The following is a 21,706-nucleotide window of genomic DNA, read 5'->3' as shown; positions in this document are numbered from 1 at the left end:
TGAAGAGCTGCTGCGCGTCCTCGGCCATGAGCCTCACCAGCGCCTCTGTCTGGGGCACGGTGGGGGCCAGCGAGGGCCTGCCCCCCTGGCCCGGCACTGCCCAGAGGATGAGGAGCCCTTTGGCGACAGCTGGGGAGGAAGAGGAGGGAGTCAGGGGCCGCTGTGGCACCGCTGGGTGCAGGGACACACAGCCCTCTCTCACAGGGTCACCGCCCCCGCCTACACCGCAGTCCCTGTCCCGCTCCAGGCATTACCCAGCCCTGCGCCAAAATCCTGCTGGGCACCCGGCGGGGAGGAGGAGGAGGGTGCTGGAGGTGCTGTGGGGCAGTCAGGATGAGCAGGGAGCTCCAGAAGCTCCCCCTGCCAGCGCGGGCCACCGCAAAGGAGGGACAGCAGCGACACTCCTGGTTCCAGTCCCGCTGTCCAGCTCCGGCCGGTCACTGTCCCAGCCCCGCTGTCACCCACAGGAGTTTGGATATGGCAGCGGGCTGGCACACAGCCTCTGTCCCTCGGGGTAAGCTGCCTCCTGACCTTCTGCCACTGGTCCCCAGACTGTCCCCTCCTGCCTTCCCCTCCCGGCATCCCCTCTCTCCCAGGCTGCCCATTCCCAGTGCTCCCCGTGTGCCACAGCTGGGAACGTCCCCGTCCCCGCCGGCGCCCGAGGGAGGCGACACCGCGGTGGCACAGCCCGGGTGCCATCTGCCACCGCACCGCCATGGGCGCCCCGCGGCCGCGCTCCCACCGCGGCTCCCGGCCGGGGCGAGCGAGAGGGGACAGGGGACAGGGGACACGGGGACACGGCACACACGTACCTGCCAGCACGCCCCAGGGCCGCCCGTCACACCGCATGGCCGGGGCAGGGTGTCCGCCCGGGGCTGCCGGGTGCGCTAAACCACTTCCTTGACTGCTCGGCGAGGGGGAAGCTCGGCTTTTAAGCTCACCCCAGCACAGAAGGGGGAAGCCAGCGAGAAATGAGGGCATGTCCAATGAGCAGGGCAAGAGCAGAGGCGGGAGCAAACGGGGCCGGATGGATGATGGGCATTTCTTCGAATATGTTCCTCGAGGGAGTCCGGGTGGGTCCGGCCTGGAAGGCTGCGCTCCCACAGCCCATCCCGTGGTGGGACCCCGAGTTCTGGATTCTCGGGAAGGAGACTTTTTGATTCACGCTGATGTCACCGCTCAGCACCCGACAGGTTGAACTGAAACCGGCGCCGGCTGCCCCGAAACCCCAATGCAAACGAGGGCAATGGCGGCTGGCAGCGGGGACAGGGATGTCATCCATGTGCCACCACGGGGTGTTTTGCATCCCAAATCCAGCTGTGGAAGGCAAAAATCTACCCTGGCAAGGAGGGATGTGGAAGCGCGGGAAGTGCCGGGCATCCCAGCACTGCCGGATGCTCTGGGAGATGCCCCATCTGCCTGCTCGTACTCACCCACAACTCTGGGTGACAAATTTGGGTGCTGAACCAAGTGAGGGACACCAGGCTCACCCCCTGTGTCCGGCAGTTCTCCTCGTCCCCCCGGCTCCCCCCGGCACCGACAGGGGGTTTTCCCATTCCTGAGAGGTGAATGTCTCCGATCAGCGCTCTGAGTGTGTCGCAATCCCGTTGATTTTGGTGACCCTCGCTGAATTTACGCATTTGGAGAGTTCGGTGGTGGCGCAGGGGGACAACCCAGAAATTGCAGCTCCTTCCAGGAGGAAGGATGCAGTGGTGACTCACTCCTAGAAATGCTTTCTTTTCCCAAAATTTCGCTGCCTCGACCATGCCATGACCTGCCCAGTCTGCTTCCTCCACCAGCTGCCTCTGATGACGACTCCTCTTCCTCCTCCCCGGGGCCTCCCTGGCAGAGGTGGCGGCCGGGATGGGTTCCGTGGGGTGGGCAGGGCTGTGCCCAGGGCAGTCCTGGAGAGGTGGAGGAACCAGGAGAAGATGTTGCTCACAGCAGTTTGTCCATCCCTCAGGCTGCCTAGACAGGTCCACCCATCCATCCACCTGACAATCCACCTGTGTGTACATCCATCCACCTGTCTGTCCACTTGTCCATCCATCATTGGTGCACCCATCCAAAATTCCTACACCTATTCAGCTATGCATTAACCTGTCTGTCCATATGACCGACCATCCATCCATCCATCCATCCATCCATCCATCCATCCATCCATCCATCCATCCATCCATCCATCCATCCCCTTCTCCTTCCCATTCCATTCTTATCCATCCCTCCATGCCCTGCCATGAGGATGGTCAGGGCTCCACCCTCAGCTCTCCCCTGGACACAGGTGGCCCTGGCCCCTCCATATGGCACCGTCACCCCCGGGGCTGGGCCAGCAGGACACCATGGTGGTGGCCACGCCACTGATGGCAAGTGGGTGGCCAGGGCTGTGCAATACCCAAGAGGGACAAAAATAGCTCCAGTGATTGCATGGGCCATTTCTTCACCCTCAGGAGCACGTCACCGGTGTCCCATGACTCGGAGAAGGGACCGCGACAGGAAAGAGAGCACCCAGAGGGCTGGCAGGAAGCTGGTGGCTGCAAGTGTGTGGGGCTGACGTGGGCAAGACTCAGTGTGCCAGGACCAGGGCACAGTCCTGCTGGGAACGTGGGAGAACAGGGGATGGATTTTGGGGACAGGATGGGAGAGAGGTTCCCACCACGCTCGTGCTGGGTCTGGCTGAGGACCAGGCACCCCCTGGAGGCACCCACTGGCTGCAGCAGCCCCGGGCAGGCACAGCCCCCACCCCGTGTACCCCACCTTGCCTCAGAATGCCGTGCTGCCAGCAAGGGAAGAGGACATGGGGACACAGTGGCAGTGTGACAGGGACATCCCCAGGCCTGGGGTCAAGCTCATGCCGCAGTTTCCCCCCAGTCTGACCCAATGTAGGGCAGGAGGAGGGCATAAATGTGGGCCTGGGTTTCCTCAGGGTTGCAGCTTTAATCCATTTTTTTCACCTAAAAGACGCAGCAGAGAAAGTGGCCATGTCCCAGTCACCTCACAGGGGGAATCTGTCTCCCTGTCCCATCCTAGCCCCTGCCACGAACACAGGGACCAGTTCTGGGTGACCTCCCTGGGGTACACAGAAATAAAAATAATAAGAACTTTATTGACTTATCAAAAACTGTGCGAAAATACAACTTGTGAGGGGCTGGGTGTCACTGTCACCCCTCCATGACAGGTGACAGCCAGGGCTGGTGGTGAGTAAGAGCCCCCCTACCGCCCTCCTTGGAGATTTTTGAGGTGCCAGGCCCCAGCTCCAGGAATGCTCTCCCCTCCCTGGGGCTGGTCCAGGGGTGTCCCTGAGCATCGTGGCCACCCCTCCCTTCCCAAGGGGACACACACCATCAGCCCCAGGCTGCCCCCTATAGCACCATGGTGACACTTCATTGCTCTTTGGCATGTCCCCTCTCCATCCCCTACACCTGGACACGCGCACTCTCCCCTGGGCCACCCACCCACACAGGGCTAGAGGGAGAGGATGGCACACAGGGACTGACCCCCCTCCTGTGGGCCAGTGCCCACTGCCACAAGGCCACCGTGTCCCCAAAGCCACCACATCCCCAGCACAGAGGGAGCAATGCTGTGCCCTGTCCCGTGCTGAGGGATCATTAAAATCAAAAATTAATGAACAGGGGTGGGGAGGAGGGGAGACACCACACAGGGACAGTCAGTGTGGGGACAGCCGGCTGCTATCTGCCACTCTCCTGCCGTTGCTGCAGCAGCTGGATGACCTCAGAGATTCCCTCCTCAGGGACCTGCCGGGGATAGAGGGGTGTCAGCCTCAGGGGACACCCCAGGGCTGGCAGGGGTCCTCGGGGAGGGGCAGGGGCTCACCAAGGCGTGATCAAAGTTGAAGGTGCTGATGTAATAGGCTGAGATGTCGGCGGCTGCCAGTGGCTCCGCGATCTGCGCCACGATGCCACACTCGTCTGGGGGGAAAAGGAGGTCTCAGATCCCTGCCATGGGGACAGCAGTGCCCCAGAGCACCCCTTGGGTGGCAGTGGCACAAGAGGGGACACGGCCACCATGGCCACACTCACCGAAGCCAAGGGGCTGTCCCCCGATCCGCACCATCCGCCACAGCTCCCCTGTCGAGCTGGTCAGCAGGAGGTCACTGGGGAAGCTGAGGGGGATGAAGCCAAGTGTCACCCCCTCCCTGAGCCCCCAGGGACAGGGACAGAGGGACAGACAGCCCAGGGATGGCACCTACCGCTTCTGGGTCTCGGCATCCATCACGATGGAGATGTAGCCCTCGATGAGGGAGAAGGAGAAGAAGGTGATGGAGTCGAGGTCCTGACTGCCAGTGGCTCCATCCCATGGGGGACTGCTGAGGGGGAAGGGCACACAGGGAGAGGTCACAACCCCCAGAATGGGGAGGAGGAGGACTTAATGGTGGCACTGGGTGTCTGAGCATCGTGCTGGGGTGCTGCAGGGTGGGGGGAGAGGAGACAGGAGCAGGTGGTCCCCCAGAGGGTCTGCAGCTCACAGGTGACACCAGGTTTTGGGTCATTTTCAAAAGGCCACAGTCACTCTGGAGCAGGAGCATGCCACCAGAAGGGACCCCATCCCAGGGGACACGGGAGGACCCAACCAGGAGCATTCCCTCCCCCCAGCACCATCCCAGTGCCTTTCCCAAATCTACTCTGTCCTGCTTTACAGTCTTTCCCCTGGGATTTGGTACAATGGTGGCTTTGTCCCTTGAGTCACCTCAGGGTTTCTACCCCTCACGGTGCAGCTCCCAGGAAGGCAAAACCAGTTTGGAAAACACACCCAGAGTCTGAAAACCCACTGGGACCAATGGCAGGGACCAATGTCACCGCAGTTCAGGTGGCACCAGGCAAGAGGCCACCCCCATGTCCCCATCCCCGGGATTCACCTGTGGGAGTAGAAGAGGACGTCGATGAGCATGGTGGCGATGGCGGGCAGCGTGTCGGGGGCCACCGTCAGGACACAGAAGCGGGTCTGGGGGCTCTGCACCGGGTGCAGCATGGGGCTGGCGGCTGGCAGGGGAACGGCCGCGCGTCAGGCCTGGGGACAGCTCGGGGACAGTCCCGCAGTGCCACCCCGTGGCCACCGCGCCCACAGCCCGCAGTCTCTCAGGGAGCAGAGGGGTGGCCCGGGGGCCCCAAAGGATGTGGGTACCACTGCTGGGAGCTGGAGCATCTCGGTGGGGACAGGGTGGCCCTGGGGGTCCCCAGACGGGCATCTCCAGTGAGAACTGCAGCATTTGGTGGGGTCTCCCAAATACCTAAGTACCACTGGTGGGAGCATGAGCACCTTGGCAGGGACTTGGGCAGTCCTGGGTGGCCACGGGGGTCCCCCAGGATGTGGGTTCCACTGGTGGAAACTGGATCATCTCGGTGAGGACTGAGTAGCCCTGGGACAGGGTGGCCCTGGAGGTCCCGCAAGGATATGGGTAACACCAGCTCTAACTGGAGCACCTTGGTGGGACTGGGTGGCCCCAGGGGACACAGAGCCCAGCGTCACTCACATGGCTTGGGCTTGAGGAAGCCGTTGCTCACGTCATCTCTGGTGACAGGGACACACTCGCCGCTCTCCTCCTTGTAGATGTCGAACTCCCCGGCCAGCGTGTGGATCACCACGGGCAGGTCCCGCTCCCGCACCTGCCCCAGGAACAGCATCAGGGCCTGCACTGCCACCCCTCCTGCAGGGCACAGAGGGACAGCCAGCCAGGTGTCCCCGTGCCCGGCACTCACCAGGATGAAGTCGGTCTGGTACGTGGAGAGCATCAGCACCGAGACGTGGTGCTCGGCCAGCGGCGCGATGACCGACCGCGCGATCTTGGTGACACCGGTGGCCTGGCAGCCGGGCGGCTCCCGCCCGTTGGAGACGACGCTGAGCACCAGCCACGTGGAATCTGCCACCTGCATGAACTCCGAGGGCGGCAGCTCTGCGAGGGACAAAGGACACTTGAGGCAGGTACTCAGCACAGCCGGACACAGAGCCAGTGCCAGCTCGGGCACTACATGTCACACTGTCCCCTGGGTGATGAGTGGACCCAAGACAGGATCAGCCCCAGGTGTGGGGACACTGGTTTGGGGGGGCAGATGAGCCCCATCCACAGGTGGAAAATGAGCAAGACAGGGCTCAGCTGCCCCACACAGGGATTTGCCTGTAGGGATGAGGGGGGCCAAGGCTACAGCCCCCCAAATCCCAAGATGTGTCTCTACTCCCTGTGCCAGCATCCCAGGTTGGGTGCATGGGGGTGTTGGCATTGCATCCCATAAACAGCACCACCAGGGCCCTGGGGCCGCCCAGCTCATCCTCTGCCCCCCAGGAGCCCCCAGCCCAGCTGGGGATGCTCACGGATGCACATGGGGCACTGGAAGGGACAAGGGGAGGGTCATCTCACTGTCCTGGGGGTCCCAGAACCTGGTGCCAGCCTGGTGGAGAGAGCCCAGGCTGGCAGAGGGCCACAGCTGCTTCCCAAAAACCTGCTGGAGTTGGCAGGTGGGCATATGCCAGCTGTTCCTGCCTCCCATGTTCCTTACTCCCACCCTCCTGCCCAGGAGAGGGGCTGGCACTGCTGGGACACCGCAGGACTCGGCCAGGCTGCCCCCTCCTCTCTGGGCTCCCCTTCCCAGCAAGGGACGGGCCAAGGCACCCAAGGGGTCTCCAATCCACTCCTCCCATCCAGCAAAGGTGGGAGCAGCTCCCATGGGGGATCACACAAACCCTCGGTGGGCATTCAGTGCCCAAGGCCAGCTGAGACCCCAAACTCATCACACCAGTGGTGGAGGAGAGGCCGCACGGGGAGGGTCCGGCGCCCACTGAGGGGGACCCCATCAGGGGACAGGCTCTGTACCCCACTCCCAAACTCGGCCCGGGGCAGGGCGGGAGCGGGGCCGGATCCAGAGCCTCGGCGGGTGTTCCCAGCGCCTGTTCCTGTGCAGGAAGCGCCAGAACGGCCTCGGCTCCGGCCCAGGGCCCAGTGCTGGGAACAGGGGGGCGGGACAGGGACTCCGGGACATGGGGACCTGTCCCAGAGCTCAGCGTTTAATTGCTTTTCAACACCACCCTGGGCAGGGCTAAATGCAACAGGACCCCGCTGTCCCTGTGTCCCCACCCCAGGGCTTAATCCTGATCCCCAAGGGAAAGGGGGGTGCAGTTCTCACCTGCTGGGGGTCCCCTCCAGCCCAGCAGCAGGGGGACATGGCAGCCCCCGGCCAAGGGGCACTGCCAGGCCGCAGGCTCGCAGGACCATTGTTCAGCACTTCCCGCCCTCCCCTCGGGATTGAGGAACATTTGTCCGCAGGCCCCGAAATAAAACAATACATGGGGAACAGCTCTGGCTCCGGGAGCGGGGAGAGCCCGGGACACGGCCCCGCTCCCCAGCAAAAGGAGGTGAGCCTGCGACCTGGCCGTGAGTGCCCGCGGCCGGAGCGCTGACCCTTGTTCCTTGGGTCACGGCCAAGCTCCCGCGGCCCCGGCAGGAAGGTCTGGGCGTGGGAAGCCGGCCCGGGATCCGGGGCCTGTGGCCCAGCCCGCCGGGCCGGTAGCCCCGGTAGGAGCGGCGGGGAGGGCGATGCACGGCCGGGTCACCAGCGCTGGGGACGTCACCAAATCCCTGCGAGAGGGACTGGCTTGGGATCAAACCTCCCAGGACACCCCAAAAACTGGACCCTGCTGCCGGACAGGGCTCAGCCCCGCCAGCCCGGCCGGGCCCGTGCTTTGCCCTCCTCTGCCAAAAGCTCCAGTCGGCCCTGGGCGGGCGGAGGGACGGGATGAAATCGGACACGGGAATGATGACAGGAGAGGAGGGGAGGGGAGGGGAGGAGAGGGGAGGGGAGGGCTGCCAGGGCCTGGAGCGCTGCCCGCGGGCATCCCGGGAGGTCTCTGCGCCCCGCCGGGAGCACCCGGGCTCCGGTGCCGGCTGTGCCCGGGAGGAGCTGCCGGAGCCAGGGCAGCCTCGCCGGGACAGCCTGGGCCGGGCAAGCCCGTACATCCCCGGCGAGGCGCCAGGGGCCGGGCCGGGCATGGCCCAGAGCCCAGCACAAGCCGGGACTCGCCCCTCGGCCCGGGCACAGCCCGCCCTGCCGGGAGCCCCCGCTCGGTACCTTTGAAACCCTCCTCGTCCAGCATGACCGTGTAGTCCTCGGGGGTCTCCGTCAGGCTGAAGAATTTGCATCTGAAGAAGAAGAAATCGGTGCTGCTGATCCCAAAACCGCCGCCGTCTCCCCGGGGAGAAGGAGGAGGAGGGTGGAGTGGGGGAAAGGCCGGTACCGGCAGCGCTGGGGCAGCAGGAGCAGCTTGAGCAGCGGGTGGGTGTAGAGCCAGAGCCCGCGGCGGGCCAGGCTCAGCACCCGCACCCGGTGCTCCAGGATGTGCAGGTCCATGGCGGCCGCGCCGCCCCGGGAACCGCCGCCGCCGCCACTATAAGGGCGGGCACGGGACCGCCCCGGGACCGCCCCGGAACCGCCCCGGGACTGCCCCGGGACCGCCCTGGGACCGCCCCGCATCGCCCCGGGATCGCTCCGGAACCGCCCCGCATCGCTCCGTCAGCGCCCTGTGACCGCCCTCATCGCCCAGGGACCGGTCCGGGAACGCTCCGCATCTCGCTGGGACCGCCCTGTGCCCGCCCGCCCGGCCCGGCACCGCCAGAAAGGCAACGAGCCGGGCCCGGCGCTCCGGAACAGCCGCAGTTCAAAGCCCCAGGGTGCTCGCACTGGAGACCCGGGATAGCCGCACCGGAGGCTCAGAACCAGCCCCAATACAGAGCTCCATGGTGCCCGAACCAGCCCAGTTTCAGCGCCCCGGGGTACCTGGAGCAGCTTCAACTCAGAGTGCCGGGGTTACCCCCGAACTGCAGCCCTGGGGGTGCCCAAACCAGCCTCAATTAAACAAGCCCGGGTGTCCAACCAAGGGAGACCCTCTGGGAGCCACTGCCAATCCCACCCTACCCCCCACCCCAGCACCCAACCGGGTCCTACACGCTCAGCCCCAACACCAGGCCTGGGGAGGGGATTCACCAAACCAGGGCCACCCCTAGCAGAAAGGGGTTTCTGGTGGGAGGAATGGAGGTTTGGGCAAAATTCCTGCCTGCAGGAAGCAGGAGAGAGATGGCCTGGGCACCATTTTGGGGTGGGAAGTTGAGCTCTGGGGTGTCATGGGATTAATTAGGCGCCCTCCGGGTCTGTTAAAGCCACAGGAGCTGTGACAGTGGGAGAGGGGAAGGGCCTGGGTGCTGGGATGGGAATGCTCCCCATGGCACCCACCAGGGCCTGGCAGCCACCACTATCACAAGCTGGGGCAGGTCTCAGCCTCCTCCCATTCCACTTCAAACGGGCAGCCCCAAGGCTGGGTGAGACAGCAGGGCTGGGCCACTCTCTGCGGTGACAGAGCAGTGACAACAACATGGCCCTTCCCAGGACACTGCCCAGCACCTGCCCTCCAGGACAAGGGCAGCCAGGGGAGATGGGTGCATGCCAGGTTCAGTGTCCAGTGTAAATAGGATGCAGGGAGTGCTCCCTAATGATAGAGAACCATGGGTAGGGTCCAGGTCAGTGTGTCCCCCAAAGGGGGTACTGGTGCAGCAAGTGGGACGTGACACCCTTGCCTCCTGCCACCCTCCACCCCCATCCCAGCCCAAGAGAGGTGGGAGCCAGGGCTGCGCCTTTACACACTCGCTTTATTGACCCCTTTGTACAAAACTGCTTTTCCCGCTATATTTTACAAACCCACCACCCACCCTCGGGGAGGGCAGGGGGGGCAGAGGGGACCCCACAACCAGGGAGCACCTGGCTGCTGCTCACCCACCCCATCTCACCTGCACTGGGGCCTGGGGGGGGTGGCAGTGGTGGGGTGAGCCCTGGCAGGGTAAACACTCCCCCTGAGCTGTGGGGAGTTTGGGGATGGGAGGGGATGGGATGGGGGGGCTTTAGCCCCAAAACTCGGCATCAAATCCCACTGCCTCTAGCACATCCTGCCTCGGTCCCTGTCCTGCCTGGGAGGAATAATAAATAGGCTCAGTGAGTAGGTAAGTTGGGTACTACATATAGGGCTACAGCTTGATATATCCTCACTAGATGAGAGGGGGCGAGGGGTCTCCCGGCTCCTCGTGTACCCCCAGTGCCCTGCGCCAGGCCTAAGTGCTCGGGAACTGGGGCTGGGGCTGCCCGGCTGGCGCAGGGTGGGGTCTACAGGAGGGACCCGGGGGGTGATGGGTCGAGGGGCTCTGGGAAGGGGAGAAGGGCCCGAGGGGCAGCCCAGCCCCCCAGTGTGGGGAGGGAGCTCGGGTGGCTCAGCCACCCCCTGCCCGGGGGCTCCCACCGCTCGTGGTGCCAGCACCCTGCGGGGTGGGCACCCAGCGCAGACCCACGGTGTCCCCTTTGGTCACCACACCTGGCCAAGCCCCACGGATGCCCAGAGAGGGCCACGCTGTTCTCACGGAGCCGCACAGCCCCCCTGTCCCATCCCTCCAGCTCAGAGCCCCCAGCGCCGGGTGCCAGGGGTCCCCCTCGGTGTCCTCGCGCCCGGGTCCGTGCGCAGCCCCGCTGAGCCCGGCCGCCCGGGGTGTGGGCCGGGCCCTACAAGTACGTGTCCTCGCTCTCCCGGGAGCTCAGGCTCTCCTTGGACTGGTGGTGGGGGGAGACCTGGGGGTGCAGCAGCTCCCGGGTCGTGCCGGGCGCCCCGTTGCCCTCAGCCCCGGGGCCGTTGGCAGGACTGGCCGAGCCCTTTTCCCGGCTCTTCTCCTTGCTCTTTCGGGCCTTGGGCACGGGGGCGGGCCCGGGGGAGACGATGATGGAGGGGACGGGCTCCAGCGCCTTGCGCGGCGCGGGCTCCGCCTCGCTGATGGCCTTGGCACCGTGCAGGCGCGGGGGGGACTTGCACTGCAGCTCCCCGTGCGTCTCCCGCCACTTCTTCAGCTGGATCAGGTGCTCCCGCTCGATCTGACGCTCCGTCACCGGCAGCTCGATGACCTGCGGGGACACTTGTGCCATTAGTGACAGTACCACAGGGGCTGGGTGTGGGATCCCCCTCAGGGCAGAGGACAGTGCTAACCAAGCTTTTAGGGGGCTGCTCCCCATGCTCTGCCCACCCAGGGACAGCCCAGTCTGGCAGCACTGGCCAGCTGGGTGGCACTGGGCCCCCAGACCGTCCCCAGCACCTCACCTCCTGCACCAGGAAGGCCTCTTGCATGATTTTGGGGCTGAGGGCCCTCAGCCTCTCCATGGTCTCATACTGGCCCTGGCAGGATTTGAGCTTGTCTGAGGAGCCCAGGGTGTGTTTGAGCAGCACCAGGCCCACCCGGAAGATGATCTTCACTCCTGCAAGAGGAGACATGAGGCAGTGAGTACCAGGCAGGACAGGGTGACACTCCCACCATGTCCCTCAAACACTTTGGGGCAGCAGATCCCAGTCCCACTAACAGTCAGGACATGCAAGAAAGAGGGTGAATTTGGGACGCACATGCCTCCTAACCCTCAGGAAAACAGCCCATCTCCACCCCAGGCATGTGGCTGCCCCAAACTTGCCTGGTTACAGGTCCCATGGCCATGGGGAGTGCAGTCACCCCGGGAGGAGGAGGATGGTGGGGAGCTCCTACCTTCACAGAAGAACATGTCCCAGACGCGCAGGACGGAGCTCCAGGGCAGCGTGCGGGAGAAGGCGCACATGAACCACTCTGTCATGTACAGGATGGGGTCAATCTTCTGCTTGCTCAGGTGCTTGTAGGCCACAGGAGAGACCTTGTGCAGCAGTGAGAAGAGGATCTGTCCATCCAGTTGGATGGCTTCCTGCAGGGACAGGGACCAGCACCTCAGTGAATACCCCAGCCCTGGGATCAGCCCCCAGTGCCTGGCCCCGGCAGGGACAGCCAACCCTCTACACCTGATATGAGAGCAGAGCTGTGTCCCATGGATACTACACTGAAGCCACCCAACCCTCAATGTGAAATGCTTTTGGGAGCCACAGAACAACAGGGAGACTGTGGGAATACCCAGCACCTCCCCAGACCCCTTCTTTCCACTGGGTGAGGAGCTGGACAAGTTTTCAGCCTGGATATGCAGAACTGTGGAATGGCCTGGGTTGGAAGGGATCTTAAAACTCATCTCATTCCACTCCATTGCCATGTGGCACCTTCCACTATCCCAGGTTGCTTCAAGCCCTGTCTAACCTGGCCTGGAACACTCTAGGGATAGGGTAGCCACAACTGCTCTGGGCACCCTGTGCCAGGGCCTCATCACTCTCACAGGGAAGAAATTTTTTCCAGTATCCCATCTATCCCTGCCCTCTAGCAGTGGGAAGCCATTATCCCTTGTTCTGGCACTCCACGCCCTTGTCCCAAGTCCCTTTGCAGCTCTCTCTCCTGGAGCCCCTTTAGGCCCTGGAAGGGGCTCTGAGCTCTCTCTCCCTGGAGCCTTCTGTTCTCCAGGTGAGCACCCCCAGCTCTCCCAGCCTGGCTCCAGAGCAGAGGGGCTCCAGCCCTCAGAGCAGCTCCATGGTTTCCTCTGGACTCTCTCCAGCTCCTTCCGGTGCTGCTGCCCCAGGGCTGGGGCAGCTCTGCAGATGGGGTCTCACCTGAGCGGGGCAGAATCCCCCCTCCCTCGCTATCCATGGTTTGGGATCAACCCAGGACACTCAGCCAGGGCATGGCCAACCCTCACCAACCAGCATCCCTGAATCCTTCTACCCAGAACTGCTCTTGATCCCTTCATCCCTAACCCAGATTGATCCTGGGGTTGCCCCAACCCAGGTGCAGGACCTTGCAGGTCCCTGCCACTGCTGAAAGCACCATGAGCTCACCAGTTTCTCGCTGTAGTAGCCAGGGAGGTACTTCTCACAGATCTGCACCAGGCACCAGAACGCTTGCTGCAAGCCAAGGGACAGCAGGTGAGCACCTAGAAAACATCACTGTGGCCTCCTCCCAGGGGCCATAGGAGAGGGTGGGAAGCAGCAGAGCACCCCTGGGGCACTTTGGATTGCCCTGAGGTGGACACCCCACTCATCAGCACCCCAAAGGGCCCCACACCCTCGAGGAGGTGCCAGTCTGTCCCCTGAGCCGTGTGCCCGTACCTCGGCCGGCATGTGCATGAGCAGGACAGCGGCGATGGGCGCCTGCGCCTGGCAGTATCCCTCCTCTGGGCGGTACAGCGTGTACGCCTTCAGCACCCGGAACAGGTCCTGCTGCCTGCGGAGACACCCGGCACGCACCGCTGGGCATGGCTGTGGCCTGCAGCCTGCCCGGGCATCCCAGGCATGATGAGCCTGCGTCAATCCCCGGCAGGCATCCCTTTTCCACACAAACCCAGAGCTCTAGGAAGCTCTGCCCACAGAGCACACATCCTGCCTGGATCTGGGAGGGGAGGCATGGAGACAAGCATCCCGCCCAGAGGGAGCCACGGACAGGCAGGGACCCAGCTGCAAGCACAGGGGCACAGATGCTCCCCGACACATTGGGAGCAGCATTTTCCTGGTGAAACAGAGGCCGCAGGCTGCCACCTGCTCCCTCTGCCCTCCTGCCATGGCAATTCCCACCCCACTCCATGTGAGAGCTTGTCTGAGCCAACCAGTGGATGCTCTGTGACCCTGGGAATGTTGGAGGAATGGGGAGGACACTGGGGACATGAGTGTGGCTCCATGAGCTGGGATAGACAGTGCCCACCCCATCCATGGCTGCTGAGGGCTGGACACACAGTAGCTCCACGTACCCATGGCCTCCACGTGAAACAAACATCTCATGGAAAGGGAACTGCCGATGGAGATCCCGCTCGATCACATCCAGCCACTTCGGATCTCCTGTGAGGAGGTCCAGTTCCTGGGGAGGGGAAGATTGGGGTGAGTAACACCCTTGACACCCCCACAAGATGTCTGAGATCCCAACATACACCCAAGCCTGAGCAGGAGCCCAGCACTGCCCCCTCCCTGGTGGTGCAGGAGGGTCCCCGCAGGACTCACATCAAACTTGCCCATGTTCTGCTCCAGTTTGACCTTGCTCCCAGAGAGGTACTGCCAGGCACGGCCCCGCAGCGAGGGCGGGATCCCCTTCTGGCACCGCAGCCGGATCTGCAGGAGAGACACAGCCATGACGGGAAAATCACGGAGCACTGGGAAACAAAGAGACTCCGGGGGCAAGGTGAGAGCCAGGCCAGCACCACGGCCACAGGCTGGTCCCCTGCTGCTTCCCAAACAAGGAAAAGTGTCCCTGAGCCCCTGGGATGCAGGAATGGCAGTCAAGGCTGCACGGGGGAGCTGCCAGAAGCCCAGCAGAGGCTTTGTGGCTTGCAAACAGCTCCAAACAAGCCTGGCACTGCCTCAAAGCCAGATCCTGCTGGGAGCTGGAAAAGCAAACATTGGAGCCAAGGTGGGAAGCAGGTGGCTCTGTCCACATGAGAAACACTGAGGACACAAGGGAGGCACCCCAGCCCCCAGCCCAGCCCCCTACTCCCTCATGGGGACATGGAAAGCAGGGATGTGCACCCTAAAGAGTGTCTCAGCCTTTCCACCTGCTCATCCTGGGCAGAAGAGTAGGTCTGGTCCTATCTCCATGCATGGCCAGATCCTGAGGCCCCTGGGGCCAGCTCCATGCCCACAGTTTCCTGTGCCCCTGGTTTCCTTGGCACTGGGCACCAGCCAGGACCAAAGTCCAGGCGAGGCAGTCGGTGCCTACCCTGTGTGGGGAGCTGAGCCAGCTTAGCCCTGGTGCCTCCTGCACCAGCAGGAACCAAACCAGAGCCCCCAAATCCCACTCCAACTCCTCATCACAGCAGCAGCTCCAAATCACAGAACGATGGAATGCTTTGGGTTGGCAGGGACATTAAAGATCATCTCATTCCATGGGCAGGGACACCTCCCACTGTCCCAGGCTGCTCCAAGCCCCATCCAGCCTGGCCTTGGACACTGCCAGGGATCCAGGGGCAGCCACAGCTGCTCTGGGCACCCTGTGCCAGGGCCTCCTCACCCCCCCAGGGAAAAATTCCTTCCAAATATCCCATCTCTCCCTGCCCTCTGGCAGTGGGTAAGCCATTCCCTGTGTCCTCCATCCCTTGTCCCCAGTCCCTCTCCAGCTCTCCTGGAGCCCCTTTAGGCCCTGGCAGGGGCTCTCAGCTCTCCCTGGAGCCTTCTCCAGGTGAACAGCCCCAGCTCTCCCAGCCTGGCTCCAGAGCAGAGGGGCTCCAGCCCTTGGAGCCTCCATGGCCTCCTGTGGACTTGCTCCAGCAGCTCCACATCCTAACGTGTCCTTCTCCCCACAGTCCTCAGCCAGGGCATGCAGCAAAGTGGGCCGCACAAGCCTGGTGCTTTCAGCACAGTCACCTCCTACAACACCCTGCAAAACCTCAGCACAGCCTCCACTCCTCATGTCCCTGCTCAGGTGGCACATGCCAACTGTGCCAGGGCTCTGAGAGCAGCAGCCAACACTCCCAAATCTTCCCCAGGCCTCTCCTGCCTGCCCAGGGCTGTGTTTCAGTGTTTGCTGGAGGAACTGCAGAGCAGGTGGTTGTTTCCAAGCACAGTACCATCATCTCCCCAGGGGGTTTGCTGCTCCCTCACTGGTTGTTTACATGGTCCCTTTGTGCTGGCAGGAAACACAGTGGATGATGCCCAGGGCTGCTGTGGGCAGCTCCATGGCTGCTGAGAGCTCCCATTTCCAGCCAGCTCCCCTTCCTGCTGACTGAGCTGCCAGGAAGGAAACCACCTCACTGGGTTTTGGTTCGGCAGCCCCCCCAGCTGCCTGGGCCCAAGCAGCTCATCCCTTTGGTCCCACATGGGGTCCTGCCATCACCCCTGCAATCCCACTGTGATCTTCCAGGGACTGGGAGTGTGTCTGGGCTGAGGGATGCTGAAAACAAGCTGAAGTTAGAGTGCTGCCCACACTGGGAGAGCAATGGGAGCTGCCCACCCACACGTCTGCCCTCCATGCAGCACGTGGTGCTGGCACCGCTCAGCACCATGAAGGATGTGGGGTCAGACACCGCTGGGATCTGGGCCAGGCAGGGAGTTTTGGGATGCTGGAGTGCTGCAGGTGTGAGCAAGCCCAGCAGGAGCTGGCCCAGGGATCCTTGGGCTGCCTGCCAGCCCTGGTGAGGCAGCCAGAAAAGTACTGGGGTTTTTCAGAGGCTCAGGGAGCTCCCCCAGAACAGCAGGGACCTGCATCAAGCAGGCTCCTGCCAGACCAAGGATAATTGACAGCATCCAAGGCCAGGCCTGGCAGCCTTCCCTGAGCAGCCCCAGGGATCGTCACTGAGCAGCATTCTGGAGCAGCTTCTCCAAAGCTCCAGGCATGGATTTTTGCTGCAGGACAGATTATACAGCACATCAGTCCCATGGAGACTCCAAGAGGCTCAGCCCAAGCACAAGGGAGCTGCTGTGGCAGGCGCAGGGCTGCTGGAGCACTCACCCCATCCTGGAGGGCACCCTGTGGCACACGGCCGGAGAGTGGCAGAAATTGCCTGTGGAACAAAGCGCCCGCCTGCCGTGGCCCAGAAAACTCTCCCAAATCCTTTAAGAGCAGCCAAGAAATAGATGAGGGATTCCGGTGTCATTCACCAGGCACTGAGTAGAGACAGCACTCTGGCACACTGAGGGGTGCCAGGAGACTCTGCCAGCATGGAGGAGAAGGAGGAGAAGAATGCTGTTCAGACACTCTCTGGCACTGCTGTCCCATGCCAGCAGCCTCACTTTTCCCAGCAGACACACAGCAGCAACCCTGGACTTGCTGCATCCCAATTCCCACCTCATCTGTAGGCTCAGGGGATCAAGGAGCACCACAAACTAAGCCATGGAGCCAGCACACCAGGGACCCCAGTTCACAGACCAGTGTCACGCGCATCAGGCTCAAATATTTCCTACATGGAGCTTTTTTTGGTCTGCAAGACGCTCAGAACAGAAGTTTCCATGACCAAAAAATTCCCATGGCTGCCTGCAGGCAGCCAAAGAAGCCCTAGGAAAGCTCCAGCCCGGCAGGGAAGAGTTGGAGGCAGAAGTGGGCTGGCATGGGACCACTCAGCCCTCCCAGGCTCCAGTTTCCAAGGGGAATGAACAGCCTATTTAAGCCAACAGAATCATCCAAAGGTATACAGACTTTGGGGAGGGAGTCAGTGACACCAGGCTGCCCCAAAGGGACACCACTGTGCCTGGCTGTCCCTCGCTGCCATCTCTCAGAGGGGACACGGCTGTAACTTACCTTTTTATGTTTCTTGGCCATCCACTTGTCCCAGTTGTTGAGCATATCCAGCCACTTGGACTCTCGCTGCCGGAGCACCTCCAAGGGCACCTCCTCCAGCCTGTGGGACCGGGAGGAAGAGGCCGGTCAGTGGGTGCCTGGCCTTCCATATGGTGCTGAGCCCCCTGGCCTCCTGAGCACCCTGGGTGCCCCCCATGCCCAGGTGGCTGCACCCCTCAAGGCGCAGGGCTCAAGACACACTCGGCAGCACCGGTGTCTTGGCAGCTGCCGGAAGCACTCGCCACCCATGAGTGAAGTCACTGCGCCAGCACAGCAGCTCAAACCTCTCCAGAGCAGCCTGCACTGCACACACCACGTGCTGCAGCATCCCCAGAGACATGCCAGGAAGGTGAGGGATGAGCGAGATCTGATCCCTGTGGCAGGGGCTGGCTGCACACGGAGAGAACCGGGGCCATAAGCATCATGTCATCCACACAGCTCCAGCCACACTGTGCTCCCAATGCCTGGCGCTGCTCCAGGCCCGGCGCCGAGCCCAGACCAGGGTCCTTTAGGAGGGAGGGGAGTGTTTTCCAGAAACGGCTCAGCCTAGGCAGGGAATCTGATTTAACCCTGCTGAGGCAGGAGGGATGCTGCTGCGATGCCGAAGCTGGCACTACAACCTCCAACCCCTCATGGCACTGCATCGGTGCAGAGATGGGTGACAGGCAGCTGGGGCAGGCCCAGGCAGGGACACCCAAGGAGAGCAGACACTCCTTCAAGCCACCAGCGAAGACTCAATGCCTCCCCAGGCTCTGCTCCACACTGTCCTGTGGCCACACCAATCTCAGGAAGAGTCAGGGACTGTCCCCTTCCTGAGGACCTGAGGACAGTGGCCTGGTGCTAAGCATCCTCCAGCAGCCAGCCCCACTACAGGACATGCAGGCCCTGCCTCCTCTCTCCACATTCTGAGCCGGAAAGCGAACGGCACGGCGAGTCCAGGGCCGCATCCAGCTGGCAGCACTGCCCTGCGCCCTGCCCAGCCCTTCCCCGCCGAGTCCCACCCACCGCAGCGGGTCGGACGGGGCGAGCGCGATTGTTCTGAGAGCAAACTCGCTCCCAAAGGATCTGCTTTGCTTGGCTCCCCACCCTCCCCAGCACGGCCAGGCATGGCCGGCAGCTCCCCAGCCCGGCACGGGGATGGAGGCAGCGCTGGCCTCCAGCCGGGGCTCCGCGAGGCGTGGGAAGCTCGGGAGCGCGGGACGCTGGATACAGGAGCTGGCTGTGGGCCGGCTGGAGCCCTGCCAGCACAGACTGGAAGCTGCTCCCAGCTGATGGCTGCTTGGCAGCGGGCAGGGAGCGAGGACCGGCTGCACTGCATATGGCCCAGGCGGGAGGGTGGGGGCACTCCAGGCGGGGAAGTGACAGGATGCCCTATGCCAGGAATGTGCTCCTCTGCATCCATGCTGTGGGTGACATCCCCACAGCTCGGTCCTTCGCGGTGCCCCCAGACTCTCCATGGATGCTGGGATGCCCTGCCTGCCCTTCCTGTGCTTCCCCTCCCAGTAGGGCAACCCCAACTCTGCCAGCCACAGCAGCAAGTCATGTATTCTTCATCTGCTCCTGGACAGACAGTGAGCCAATAAACCCCTTGAGCAGGACATGACTGGGCCCCAGCACACCTGTGGGGTGCTGCAGGAGGCTAAGTCCCCAGAGACTGCAGCCACCACACTGTCAGCACCCTTGGGAGCAGCCACCAGCCTCCAGCACCACGACCTTCATTCAGAGTTGCTGCTGCCTGCTGCAGGGCCAGGGACACTCACCCCGGGGACAGCCACAGGAATGACATCCAGGACGAGTGTCCCCTAAATGAGGTGTGTGGCCAGGACAGGGTGCAGCACCATGGGAAGGAGAGGTCATACCACTCCCACAGTGCCGAGAGACAAGGTTTATCACCCGGAGTGATGCACCTTGCCCAGCGCCAACATTCCAACCTCCGGCACCTTTTCACCCCACAGACCCACCCAGTAACACCCACAGGCTATGGGGGATGAACATTCTGCTCCTCACAGACAGGGAAACTGAGGCACAGCTGGTACCAGAGCACTCAGGTGGGCAAAACTCAGGGAGCCCGCCCCAGGTGATGTCCCAGCAGGAGAGGAGCTGCCATACGCTGTCCCCACTGCCATCCTGACTTTCTCTGGGCGTTGCTGTGAAAGCAGGGCCAGGAAGGCAAACACCAAACACGCTGCTGAACCAGCTTGACAGCAACAGCACATTCCTGGGTGTCAGCACCGCCCTGGGGCCCAGCGCCTCGGGTTAGCCTCACTTCCTCCAAGGGTTTCCTCCGCGGAGTCGGTGACCACGGCACCTTTGCCAGCACTACCAACAAGGGGTCCTTGGCATGACAACACGGCCTGGCCTCCTTGGCTTGACAGAGGCCCAAAGTCCACTGGAATCAGCGCCTGGAGCTGACCAGACACTGACCTCGGTGTGCTGGCAGCTCCCGGATGGGGTGGACACCACTTCCCAGCCATTCCCCCTCTTCAGAGGGAGATGAGAGAGCTGGAGCAGCTTTTAGGGCTCTTCATAGAGCCATCAAAAACATCATGGAATGGTTTGGGGTGGAAGGCATCTTAAAGCTTATCCAGTGCCACCCTGTGCCATGGGAAGGGACACCTTCCACTATCCCAGGCTGCTCCAAGTCCTGTCTAGCCTGGCCTTGGGCACTGCCAGGGATCCAGGGGCAGCCACAGCTTCTCTGGGCAACCTGTGCCAGGGCCTCAGCACCCTCAAAAGGAACGATTTCTCCCCAGTATCCCATCTATCCCTGCCTTCTGACAGAAGGAAACCATTCCTCCTTATCCTGTCACTCCAGGTCCTTGTCCAAAGTCAGGAGTCCAGTTTCCCTTGCAGCCCCTTTAGGCACTGGAAAGGGCTCTAAGCTCTGCTCGGAGCCTTCTCTTCTCCAGGCTGAACACCCGCAGGTCTCCCATCCTTACTCCCTTGTTCACATCCCGACCGCTGCGGCCTCCGCCGCGGGCACGAACGATGCCTGACACTGGTCCCGGGCAGACCCCCGCCCAGGCCGGGGGCGGCGGAGACAAACCCCCCGGGGCGGGGAGAGCCGCGGCCGGCCCGGCCCAGCCCCAGGCCCGGCCCTGCGGGGGCCGAGCGGCCGGAGCGGACTGGGCCGGGCCCGGGGCGGCTCCTCTGCGCCTCGGTGCCCCAGTCCCCCCCCGGCCCCTCACGGCCACGGCCCCGGCCCCCCCTCACGGCCCCCACTCACGTCCCCTCGGCGCCGCGGCTGCCCACGATGAAGCCGAACTTATCGACGCGCCGCTCCTCGGGGCCGCCGCCGTTGATCTCGGAGTCGGAGCCGAGCGAACTAAGCTCATCGCCGCCAGGGTCGGCGAGGCTCTCGCGAGTCCCCGCCAGGCTGCGCCCGCCGGGCGAGCTGGGCCCGCCGCCCCCGCGGCTCTTGGCCATGGCGGCGCCTCAGCGGCGCGGCCGCTCCGCCATGCCGGGACACGGCGGCGGCAACGCCCCGCCCCGGCCACGCCTCCCTCTGCACAGCCATTGGGCGGGAGCAGGGACTCGGCCAATCAGCCTCCAGCATTGCGGAAAGGAGAGTCCGCCCCCGGAGCTGATTGGTCGAGAGGACGAGGCGAGCTGTCCGTCAAGCATCGGCGGGTGTCGGTGGGGGGCGGGGCTCCGTGCGCCGGCAGTGGGGCAGCGCCGGGTGGGAGGTACTGGGACCGGTAGGAGACATAACGGGATGGACTGGGACCAGTAGGAGATAGAAAGGAGGCTGTGCTGGGACGAGTACGAGATATAACGGCATGGACTGGGACCAGTAGGAGATAGAAAGGGGCTGTACTAGGTTCTGCATGAGATATAAGGAGCTCCCTTCGGGCCAGTATCTGCCATAATGAGCTGTACTGGGACCAGTACAGGCCATAACACGCTGTACTGGGTTCTGTGTGAGATACAACACAGCTGTACTATGGGGCTGTAGTGGGACCAGTGTGAGATAACATGGCCTATACTGGGACTGGTATGGGCGATAGCAGAGCTGTACTGGGACCTTTATAAGGGCGCTGTAGCAGGACCAGACTGAGCCACAGTAGGGCTGTGCTGGGGCTGTACTGGGATGGCACTGGCATTCCAGGAAGGCTGGATACTGGGACTGCAGGAGGGTTGTGCTGGGAAGCACTGGGGCATACACCAGGATGGGACAGTGGTGGGATGTTTCCCTCTCTAAAGCTGTCCCTGCCCTGCAGATCCCACAGCCAGACCACTGCTGCATCACCCCGAAGTCCTCATCCACAGCACCTCAGACAGGTAAAACCAGCCTGGCTCTCCCAAAAACAAACACCAAAGGATCTGCAGGAGACTGGGATGTGCTGGGACCTGTCTCAGTAAAACCAGGGGCAGGTCCTCCCCAGGGGCAGGTCCATCCCACCTTCAGACGCTTCTCCAGAGCCCAGCTCTCCATTTCCTCCCTCTTACAGCACAGAACAGGGGGTTACTGGAAGGATCCCTCTCAAGGTGGTACCATGCCAAAGGAAGAGGGAATGAGGCTCCTTA

The 21,706-nt window shown here is 63.0% G+C and overlaps 2 protein-coding genes across 4 annotated transcripts; both read right to left on the bottom strand.

Annotated features, from left to right (window-relative positions):
- Positions 1-3,083: 3,083 nt before the first annotated feature.
- CASTOR1 (cytosolic arginine sensor for mTORC1 subunit 1) lies at positions 3,084-8,368 on the bottom strand (the record flags this gene model as incomplete). 3 transcript variants are annotated; one of them, XM_083874062.1, is made up of 9 exons in its annotated part: positions 8,242-8,368; positions 8,076-8,146; positions 5,715-5,908; positions 5,489-5,621; positions 4,874-4,997; positions 4,208-4,324; positions 4,038-4,120; positions 3,832-3,926; positions 3,084-3,752 (listed from the first exon to the last, which is right to left on the bottom strand). In XM_083874062.1, the coding sequence occupies exons 1-9, from the start codon at positions 8,352-8,354 to the stop codon at positions 3,687-3,689; spliced, it is 996 nt and encodes a 331-aa protein (XP_083730188.1). In that variant the 5' UTR covers positions 8,355-8,368. The 3 variants fall into 3 exon arrangements, with proteins under 3 accessions (XP_083730188.1, XP_083730189.1, XP_083730187.1); XM_083874063.1 differs by having other exon boundaries at positions 4,208-4,321; XM_083874061.1 differs by having other exon boundaries at positions 3,745-3,926; positions 4,208-4,321.
- Positions 8,369-9,633: 1,265 nt separating this feature from the next.
- On the bottom strand, positions 9,634-20,605 carry TBC1D10A (TBC1 domain family member 10A; the record flags this gene model as incomplete). The annotated part of the gene is made up of 9 exons (XM_083873995.1): positions 9,634-10,937; positions 11,131-11,285; positions 11,564-11,753; positions 12,763-12,828; positions 13,033-13,147; positions 13,668-13,774; positions 13,915-14,022; positions 17,141-17,240; positions 20,406-20,605. 9 exons carry the CDS (start codon positions 20,603-20,605, stop codon positions 10,545-10,547), a joined length of 1,434 nt encoding a protein of 477 aa, XP_083730121.1. The 3' UTR covers positions 9,634-10,544.
- Positions 20,606-21,706: the final 1,101 nt, after the last annotated feature.

Source organism: Zosterops lateralis, assembly GCF_965231275.1.
Source record: "Zosterops lateralis genome assembly, chromosome: 17".
Lineage (NCBI taxonomy): Eukaryota > Metazoa > Chordata > Aves > Passeriformes > Zosteropidae > Zosterops > Zosterops lateralis.
This window is presented reverse-complemented; position numbering and strand designations above follow the sequence as displayed.